This window comes from Dipodomys spectabilis, unplaced genomic scaffold (genome assembly GCF_019054845.1).
Source record: "Dipodomys spectabilis isolate Male_0828 unplaced genomic scaffold, ASM1905484v1 ptg000030l, whole genome shotgun sequence".
NCBI classification, from domain to species: domain Eukaryota; kingdom Metazoa; phylum Chordata; class Mammalia; order Rodentia; family Heteromyidae; genus Dipodomys; species Dipodomys spectabilis.
The window spans coordinates 4212783-4223921 of NW_024870707.1; the positions used below are offsets into that span (position 1 = coordinate 4212783).

The 11139-nt window shown below is 35.1% G+C and overlaps 2 protein-coding genes across 2 annotated transcripts; both read left to right on the forward strand.

The window, feature by feature from the left end:
- The first annotated feature begins 305 nt into the window (after positions 1 to 305).
- Positions 306 to 1262, forward strand: LOC122104762 (olfactory receptor 8K3-like). Its single transcript, XM_042675696.1, has one exon. The coding sequence runs from the start codon at positions 306 to 308 to the stop codon at positions 1260 to 1262; it is 957 nt and encodes a 318-aa protein (XP_042531630.1).
- An 8013-nt stretch (positions 1263 to 9275) lies between these two features.
- On the forward strand, positions 9276 to 10217 carry LOC122105084 (olfactory receptor 8K3-like). The gene has a single exon (XM_042676188.1). The coding sequence runs from the start codon at positions 9276 to 9278 to the stop codon at positions 10215 to 10217; it is 942 nt and encodes a 313-aa protein (XP_042532122.1).
- The last annotated feature ends 922 nt before the right edge of the window (positions 10218 to 11139 follow it).

Sequence of the window (11139 nt, forward strand, 5' to 3'; positions counted from 1 at the left end):
GAGCATGATTCTTGATCTCAATATCCTCTACAGTATATATTCTACTCAGTGCATGTCTAGTAACAGAAAGGTCTCTAACCATTAGATATCAGTAACAATTCACCCTTCAACTGTGATGCCAGACTATATGTAGTGAAAAATGTTCTTCATGTTTAATTTTGGACATTCTGAGATTCTTGAATGTTAAGGTTTGGTAATATTTCACTTGCTCTAGCCTTATATAGTTAATCTTCTGTGTGAAAAAATGTTTAAATCTATTTGCTTTGCTATTGCGTTTACTCCAAGTAGGTTTCTAATAATCCTGCATGGAGAGAGACAATCTCACAGCGGTGAGTGAATTCATCCTGATGGGCGTGACTGATCACCATGAGCTGCAGGTTCCATTGTTTGTGCTCTTCCTCATCATCTACCTAAGCTCAACAGTGGGCAACTTAGGCATGATTATTCTTACCAAAGTGGACTCCAAGCTACAGACCCCAATGTACTTTTTTCTCAGACACCTGGCTATTACAGATCTCGGTTATTCTACAGTTGTGGGACCAAAAATGTTGGCAAATTTCCTTGTAGATCAAAACATCATATCCTATAATTTATGTGCCACACAGCTGGCATTCTTTCTGGTGTTCATTGCTTGTGAACTCTTTCTTCTTTCTGCCATGTCTTATGATCGCTATGTAGCCATATGTAGCCCATTGCTTTACACGGTTATCATGTCACAAAGGATATGTCAAGTGCTTGTGGCGATTCCTTACCTCTATAGTACATTTGTGTCTTTGCTTGTCACCACAAAAATATTTACCTTGTCCTTCTGTGGCTACAATGTCATCAATCATTTCTTCTGTGACAGTATGCCCTTGCTACCATTAATCTGCTCAAATACCCATGAGATTGAAGTGATCATTTTAATCTTAGCAGCTCTTAACTTACTTTCATCTCTTTCGATAGTTCTTGTGTCCTATTTGCTTATCCTCAGAGCCATTCTCAGAATGAAATCTGCTGAAGGAAGGCTCAAGGCTTTCTCTACCTGTGGATCCCATCTGACAGTTGTCATCGTTTTTTACGGGACATTGATATTTATGTATGTGCAGCCCAAGTCCAGTCATTCCTTTGACACTGATAAATTGGCTTCTGTCTTTTACACCATGGTCATCCCCATGTTGAATCCATTGATCTATAGCTTGAGGAACAAAGATGTAAAATATGCTCTCCAAAGAACATGGAAAAGATTACGCAAAGTTTTTCTTAAAGCTTACATAAAGTAGGAGTCCAATCAAACCAGAATTACCTCTCATGATTTGTGTTATTCTTCAAAACATATGTATCCAAGATTAGCCTTTATGCTAGTAGTCCTAAGAAGAAATGCTCTCAGTATTTCCTTGGGAGCAGAAATGAACTGTAGAAAAATAAAGATTTTTCTCTAGTATGTAATAAAGGTTTGGTGTGCATTAGTAATAAGATCTTGCAACATTGAGAATGAGAAAGGAAATAGATATAAAACAGGAGTTAGATGCTGGCGTTGGTGGTATTGCCTATTACAATGAATACTCCAATGTCCATGCATATGTTTGTGTAGGTATTACTCTTTTGAGTAATGATCCTCCTATTTTAGACTTCCCATTTTTCTAGTATTTGCAATAAAATCTTATTGATAGAGATAGTATTCTAATAAATGTATCACAGTGATTTGAGAAAGTCAGTCACTGAAAATCTGCTCAGATGTCCCAGTTTCTCTTGTGGTCGTCTTTGTTTCTCACCTGTAGCCTGATTTTTATATGAGTTCAAGGTAGTGTGGTAATCTAGTTTGTCATTTACCAAGCAATAGCTTTAGTGTAACATCTTACCTTTTCTAAATAAATGCATGTGTGTATGAACATAGAAATTAAGGTAAATTTATTGACACCTGAAATGAAAGCTTCCATGAATTTGCTATCTTTACCTAGGGCTTGTTGTCTTCTATTTCTTACTGCTTGTCTTGCCTAGTAGCTGGAAACACATCTTTACTTTTCTATTGGATGAATAATTCTTATGTAGAAGTCACAGTCTTACATTTTTTTTAATATGGTAGAATGTAGACAAGATGGTGCAATGAGGACAATTTTGGAGGAGAAAATGGACAAGCAGATATTGAGTGTTAAGGCAATAAAGTAATGAGGAGTGTGAAAATGTCATAGTTAATTTCATCTTTTGTGTGATAAATCGACACCAACAAAAATAAAATAAATTATTGTTCAATTAGTCACAGTCTCAGACATATAGGGGGGTAGGAGGAGGAGATGCCAAGGGATGGGAAGGGGAAACAAAGGAGTAGGCAACAATGCTTGATAAGAATTGTACTCATTATCTTATCCATGTATTTGTAACCCCTCTGTATGATATTTTCAAAATAAAAAAAGTCACAGTCTCTTGTGCCAGTACCAAGCTGTTTTGATTACTATGGCTTTGTAGTAGACTTTGAAATTTGGTATTGATATTCCTCCAACACTGTTCTTTCTGTTAAGGATCATTTTTGCAATAAAGGGTCTTTCATTGTACCATATGAATTTTTGAATTGCTTCCTCTATTTCATTGAGGAATGAGGTTGGAATATTGGTAGGTATCACAGTGAATTTGTAGATAGCTTTGGGAAGTATTGCCATTTTCCCAATGTTGATCTTTCCAGTCCAGGAGCATGGGAGGTTTTTTCACTCCTAAGTTCTGCTTTGATTTCCTTTTTCAGGTTTTTAAAGTTTTCATCATAGGGGTCCTTCACTTCTTTAGTTAATTCCTAGGTATTACAAAAGGAGTTGCTTTCCTGATTTCAGCTGTGCTCTTCTCATTGTTGGCATACAGAAAAGCCATTAATTTTTGAGGATTAATTTTATACCCTGCTACTTTGCCAAAGTTTCAAATCATCTCGAGTAATTTGGGAGTGGAGTCTTTAAATACAAGATCATGTCATTGGCAAAGAGGGAGAGTTTTACTTCATCTTTCCCTATTTGGATTCCTTTTATGTTTGCATCTTGTCTTATTTCTGTAGCTATGCATTCTAATACTAAATTGAAGAGAAGTGGAGAGAATGAACATCCTTGTCTCCTTCCTGAGTTTAGAAGAGATGGCTTTAGTATTTTGCCATAAGTATAATGCTGGGTGTAGGTTTGTCATATACAACCTTTATTGTATTGAAAAAAGTTCCAGGGATTCCTAGTTTTTCCAGAGCCTTCATCATAAAGGGGTGTTGGATCTTGTCAAATGCTTTCTCTGTATCTATTGAGAAAACCATGTGGCTCTTAACCTTGCTCTTGTTGATGTGATGAATTATGGGACCAATGGAATAGAACTGAAACCCCAGAAATGAACCCACAGATCTATAATCACCTAATCTTCGATAAGAGAATTAAAAAATAGAATGAAAGAAAGACAGCCTCTTCAGTAAATGGTGCTGGGAAAATTGGTTAATCACCTGTAGAAAACTAAAGCTAGATCCTTATATATCACCCTGCACCAGAGTCAAACCCAAATGTATCAAAGACCTCAGAGTCAAAGCAGACACTATGAAAACATTATGGGATGGAACAGGAGAAACCCTAGGTTTCCTTGGCACAGGCTGAAATTTTCCTAATAGAGACCCAGAAATACAACCAATCAAAGAAAGATTGGCAAATGGGATTGCATGAAATTGCAGAGTTTCTGCAAGGCAAAGGACATAGCTAGCAAGATCAATAGAAAGCCCAGTCTGGGAGAAGATCTTCACTAGCCATATGTATACACACATATGTATACACACAATGGAATTCTATGCTTCCATCACAAAGAATTACATTGCCCCATTTGTGAGGAAATAGAAGGACTTGGAAAAAATTATATTAAGTGAAGTAAGCCAGGCCCAAAGAAACATAGGTCCCATGGTTTCCCTTATTTGCAATAACTAGTATAGGTTTGGGACAAACAGAAAAGGGCAAAAGCTATGTATATATGACCAGATAAGACTATGTTGAGCAAAATGAACTCCAAGATAGAAACACGAGTGGTTTTTTCTTTCTTGTTATTGTTTCTGATGTATTTATAATATGCCATGTGATTTTTTGTTGCTTTGTATGTTCCTCCCCCACAGTATAAACCCTATTTTCACTGTATTTGATGTCGGTCTAATTTGGGGAGGGTAAGGGAAAAAACCAAATGTTTAAATAGGGATACAGGTTGACCCATTGTAACAACGAGATCTACAAGACACTATGTTGAAAAACAAACTACAATTTAGACAGGGTGAGAGTGGAGTGTAGTTGAGAAGGTGGGAGGGAAGGGATGGTAAGGAAAAACAAAGTAGGAGGCAACAATGCTTGAGAAGAAATGTACTATTTACCTTGCTCATGTAAGTGTAACCCCTCTCTGCAGTATTTTTACAATAAAAACCTTATTTTAAAAAAGACATGGTATCTTTTGTTTCTCTTTGGTTTCTCTTCTTCCTTCTGACTGAATTTCCTCACATTTGTTCCTTATGACAACACAGTTGTTTTGATTAGGATATGTTATTTGCATCAACTGCATAATCCAACTTGTAGGAAATAGAGGTAGTAGGTAATGATTTGAACTATGAAATATTTCTAGGTCATGTAGTATGACATGCATGTTTTTTTTTAACAATTATGTCTTCTTGATACATTCCTAATTCTTTAAGTTACTCAATGCTTATTTGCTTTTATTTTTTAGCATTTGTGAAATTCTATGTATGTTGCAAAAAACTTACATATCCCTTTGCATCATTACAAATTAAAATGTACTGTGCAGCCAATAGAGTGAGAATAAAATTTTCATTTGGCTGATTAAAAGCAGTTGCCCACATCTTTAATCCTAGCTACTTAAGTAGATGAGATCTGGAGGATCATTGTTCAAAGAGAGCCTAGGCAGAAGACTACATCTCCAAATAACCAGCAAAAGAGTGGGCTGGAGCCACAGTTCAAGAGGCAATTGAGCAAGCAAGCTGAGTATGCACAAGGCCCTGAGTTCAAATTCTAATACCATATGCACACATACAGACACAAAAATTTGTGAAGGGCATGATTATTATGTTTAACGTGAAATATCCTCTCCTCATATTTCAAACATCCAAAATGGCACCATTAAGTATAAGTACAATATCTTGCAACAGAATGATGAAACTCATTTATTTGTGTATACATTTTGCATTTATTTTTGTTAGTAATTTCTCATTCTCAAACCCCAATTTTTATATAAACAACTCCAATATCTGTTTGATTCTAGGACAGTTGTATCATGGTAATAGTATGTGTCCTTATAGGACTGGTCTATTTAAACTAGCCCAACATTTTCCAATGCTTGTCAATCACATGCAATTCCATATACTAGGATATCATTTTGAAAACATTAGCTCATTCTGTTTATCCATTCACTGTACAAATGGATGTATAAACTTGCTGCTATGGCTTTTCTATTTACTTTCTGATTCCAGTTATTTGAATCTGCTCCTTCATATATTTCCTGTGGAGGTAGTGGAATTTGAACTCAGGGTGTTGTCATTGGTGAGCAATTAATTTCCACATCTCAGCTATTTATAATTCTGCATGGATGACTTAGAAATCTTAATATCCATAATTTAAAATCAAAACCACATATTTTATTTTAAAATAGTTCCTATACTAAATTAATAAATTAAAAATTAATATAAATTGTTCTTGAGAATTAGTGTACAACCTCCAAACACTTCATTACACATTCCATTGCCACTGAGTTAATCACCATATTCCTTCCATGTCCTCTGGGAATCTCTAATGTTAAAAAAATAACATAAATTGTCCCGAAATATCAGATACTTAAGAATCACATTGGAGAATCAAAGAGATGTTTCATTATAGGTAACAAAGATTTTTGTACTTGGAGAATACTTATTATTTTTGTCGTTTATGGGTTGAGAATATTAAATTTTTTAATCTTTTATATCTAACAAATGGTAAACATGATCAGATATGAAGCATAAATAAAGTATCTTCCTATCTTGAGAGAAATAAGTGAAATGTACATGGTTCACACTTATTTTCACATGCTTCTAAACATTTAGGTATATAGAAAGTCCATGCCTTATTGTGATTTTCTCATTTATTCATTTATACTGTAAATATATGTACAATTGCAATTCCTTCTCATCTCTTGATAAGGAAAAGGGGTAAAGAGAGCTTCCACTTGACCGAAAGCTCTGTTCTTTTCAATGTTAATGTTATGATGATGGCAAAATGATCATTGTACAGTGGAATCTAATTTCTTCTAGAGTGTACCTTTAAAAAAACAAGTATTTGGTAAAGATTAGTTCGAACTACAAATTATTGATAGGAAACACTTTCATCTATTGATCATTGTTTACCTGCATATTTATTAGTAATAGTTCATGATCATGGAAAAAAGAAAGAAAAAAGCAATTTACAGTGTTCCTGATTATATTTATTCAAGATATATATATATATATAAATATATTTGCTTATATGTACATATATATGTATATGTGTATATATATTTGTGTACATATGCATTAAATATAGTATATATGTCTATATAGGATATATGTATATATATGTATGTATGTATATATTACTAAGCTGATATGCTTTGGTATGTTTAATATAGAGAAGATATTTGAATTGCCAGGGAAGAATATCAGATTATAACAATGTTACAAAAATATTTTAAATGAGTTCAATGTAATTTACATGTATTCATCTTTGCATATGATATTATAATAGTGAACATATATAATAATGATATTTATGTGTAGGTCATGATAATTTTCAGTGTCATGTATAGATAGATAGATAGATAGATAATAGATAGATAGATAGATAGATGCATTTTTCTTTTCAAAGAATTGATTATCACAGTTTTTCACATCAGTAATGGTATCTAACCTTAAGCTGATATTCACTCGCTTCTGTATAATGTCTGTATAATGCTCATTAATGTCTGCGTTACTATACATATTTAGCTTTTATTTTGTTCTACTTGGCTATATTTGTGCCCATCTGCTGTGCCATAGGACACGTGAAAAAAGTCCTTGTGGTAAATTCAGCAGAGAACTCTAAAATATGTCCAAGTATCCATGGATTCTCTATTGAAATTTCTTTGTAAATAATGTAATGTTTTTTATAGCATTTACCATAATAAAATTCACCATGACTTTTCAAACTTTACTCTCTCAAAAACATAGTGCCCCTTTAATAGAAGAATATTTAATGAGTCATCAATCAAACCAATGACCATCGCTTCTCTTTCTTTTAAATTGTTCCACTTTTGTTAGTCTCCTAGTTTCTCAGTCAAAATAAATTGCACTCGATACATAACATCATACTAGATGTTACAATGAATATTCCGCCTAGAGACAAAGTAATATTTCATGGTAGATTAATGTAATATGGCTTACATTAAAATGTGAATAAAACTATATGACTAGATGATAAGTAGTATAAAATAATAGGCAACTGATTATCTTTAAATTTTTCATTGTAAAATTGGGGATGAAGAAGGAGATAGACAATATAAACAATATTTTTATCATAGTTTAGTTATACAAAGGAGTTGCTATTCAACAAAACAGTTTATGAATACAATGTGTCTTGATCACTATCACCCCTTTAACATTCTCACCCACCCCTCTTAGCCTACCCTTTCCATCACTTTTCTTGTTTTAGATGATGGATTGATCACACATTCTTTTATCTGTTTAGCATTTTGGCTCTGCCCAAGAAGTGAGATCTCTATGCAAGAGAATGTGCATACACCTTTGTAAAGAAAGCTCTTCAAGGTAGGTTACAGTTACCATGTCAAAAGCAAGGATATTAAGGTGAGAAGAGAATAGAGGATCTGTGCTTTTCCAGAATACACTGGCTACAGAGCAAGCTCAAAGCCAGCCCAGCCACCTATTCAGACTTTTTCCCCAAATACAAAGGCATGTGATATAACTCAGCAATGGAGTGCCTACCAAGCTTTTACACACTGACCTGGATGCAATCCTTGGATTCAATGCTCTATCTCTAAACCACTGAAGTGTATTTTCTTCTACCTTGTATTTAGATACACTGAAAACATGAAATGATAGAAACATTCCTCACCTTTCCAAACAGTTCTGTAAGGATGTTTTTGTTTGGTACCTGAAAATGGAGTTTCAGATAATTTATTTGCCAAAACTAATATTTGTGCATCATATGTGCATATGTTAACACTTTCAACTATACTGCCTGTCATTATAAGAATTTGCAGAGCTACGATTTCAATAAGGTTTTCAGATGTGTTTTTATAAACTTAATAGAAAATCTTATGTGATTGGACTTTTTATTATTATGTGATAATATTTAATAATATTATGAAATCACTTACATAATTAATATTGCAATGAGTTGAAACATAGCTCTGGACTCAATCTCCACTATCCTCCATCCCCAAACCACCTATGTGTATAGCTATTTCCATGGATAACGGATACCTATTTAACACCAGTATTTTTTAAATGTTTAAACATTTTTTCTCATGTAGACATCTGTACCTGTGTATCTGTTATATCTATCATCCATCATTTATCTATCATCTTTCTATCATTCATCAATCATCTATGTCTTCTTATCTTCTATCTATCTTTCTGTTTATCCATCAATCATCTATCTGTCAATAATCTATCTATTGATCTACCTATATCTTCCTAACAGAATTGATAAGCCTTTCACAAAGTTATTGATGCAGACACTTTTTGGGCATGGCAAGATATTTAACTTTGTAATGGTATCACTGCTTTTTGATATTAGTAGCAGTTCAACTAAAAAATAAAGCACAGAATATGATCTGTAGCTAGGGAATGATTTTTTTTTGGTTGGTCAGGAGGCTTGAACTCTGGGTCTGGGCACTATCCCTCACCTCTGCAGCTCAAGGCTAGCACTCTACCACTTGAGCCACAGCACCACTTCTGGTGTTCTAAGTGGTTTATTGGAGATAAGAGTCTCAGGACCTTTCCTGGTTGGGCTGGCTTTGAACCACGATTACAGGCGTGAACCATCGGCGCCCAGCTAGGAATGATGTTTTTATATGCTTAAAGTCACCTTAAATAAAAACCGCATTTCCTATTCTGTCCCTGCTTGTAATTATACCTACAAATGTGCAATTATATTCGAAGATTCTACAGTGAGAAGTTTCAATTTATTTCATTTACAATAACGTTATATCAGTAAAAGTTCCAGGTGATAGTATTAGAAAGCTGGTGAATAAGCTGATGTCTATTTTCAGAATAGGTTTTCTCAGACACCTGGATGGAAACACACAATCTCACTATGGTGAGAGAATTCATCCTGATGGGCATCACCGATCGTCCTGAGCTGCAGGCTCCGCTGTTCGCACTGTTCCTCCTCATCTATGTGGTCTCTGTGATGGGCAACCTGGGCATGATCATCCTCACCATGGTGGACTCCAAACTACAGACCCCGATGTACTTTCTCCTCAGACACCTGGCTCTCACTGATCTTGGATATTCCACAGCTGTGGGACCTAAAATGTTGGTCAATTTTGTTGTAGATCAAAACACAATCTCCTATCATTTCTGTGCCACCCAGCTCGGTTTCTTTCTTCTGCTAATTGGTAGTGAACTTTTTATCCTGTCGGCCATGTCCTATGACCGCTACGTGGCCATCTGCAACCCGCTGCTCTACACCGTGGTCATGTCACAGAGGGTGTGCTGGGTCCTGGTGGCCATCCCCTATCTCTACTGTACCTTTATGTCTCTTCTAGTCACCATAAAGATTTTCACGTTATCCTTCTGTGGCTACAATGTCATTGATCACTTCTTCTGTGACTGCATCCCTTTATTATCTTTGATCTGCTCTGACACGCACGAAGTTGAATTGATCATTATGATGTTTGCAGCTGTTGATTTGATTTCTTCACTTCTGTTTGTCCTTATGTCCTACTTGCTGATCCTGGTAGCCATTCTCAGGATGAACTCGGCAGAAGGCAGGCGCAAGGCCTTCTCCACCTGTGGGTCCCACCTGACAGTCGTTACAGTGTTTTATGGAACATTGATATTTATGTATGTCCAGCCAAAATCCAGTCATTCCATTGATACTGATAAATTGTCCTCTATATTTTATACCTTGATTATTCCAATGTTGAATCCTTTGATCTACAGCCTGAGGAACAAAGATGTAAAATGTGCTCTACAAAAGACATGGAAAAAAATAGGCAATGTCTTCTCTTGAATGTTACATGCACTATGAGCCCTTCATTTCTGTATGGAATATACTCTGCCCTGTGTCCCTGCTGTATGGAAGCAGGCCAAAATAGGAACAACATGGATTAACTAGAATATTCTTAGTACTAATCAAAGCTTTAACTACTACATACTTTAATCTAAGAATGATTAAGGCCTGATTTCCTTGAAGAGAAGTATTAAGCTGTATATACACCTAATAACTTAAATATTTGCAATAAGTAGTATGGAGTGTCTATAGACCATAAGAACAGGTTGGAGAGTTGCCCACATTAAAAGACTAAGAAATAATCCTATGTGTGAAAGAGGACTGAAACGTTCTTCCTGGCATTCTAAACCTTGTGTTTTTGTAAATATGTTTCTTTATTTAGTAAACAGAGACTATTTTAGACTTCATACAGTTTTATGGAGTGTGTTAAATAAAACCTGGTTTAGGATCCACAGGCTCATTGTACATTGCAGCACAATAATTTGGAGAAATGAGTTATCTAATGCATTACCTCACTTATCTAACTATGCTCAAATGTTCCTATTCCTCCATGGAGATTTTAGGTTAGCCTTTCTCTCTCTCTCCCCCCCCCCCTCTCTCTCACTCTCTCCTTTTTTACTTTTATATATGGAAATCAATTTGTATAGGTGTGTATGTACACACACCACTCATGGAGCTTGAACTCAGGGCTGGATGCTGTCCTTGAAATTTTTGTGCTCAAATCTAGTCTTCTATCGCATTGAGTCCCAACTCTATTTCCAGCAGTTGTTGTTGTTATTATTGTTATTTTGTTAGTTAACTGGACATAAAATTCTCATGAAATTTCTTGCTTGAGTTGGCTTCAAACCAAGATATGCAGATCTCAGCCTCCTATGTAGCTAGAATTGTAGGAAAGAGCCATCATCTTGAGTCTTGGAAATCA

What these genes read in the sequence shown, in the direction of transcription:
- LOC122104762 (XM_042675696.1), top strand. Translation starts at nt 306, where the DNA reads ATGGAGAGAGACAATCTCACAGCGGTGAGTGAATTCATCCTGATGGGC.
- LOC122105084 (XM_042676188.1), top strand. Translation starts at nt 9,276, where the DNA reads ATGGAAACACACAATCTCACTATGGTGAGAGAATTCATCCTGATGGGC.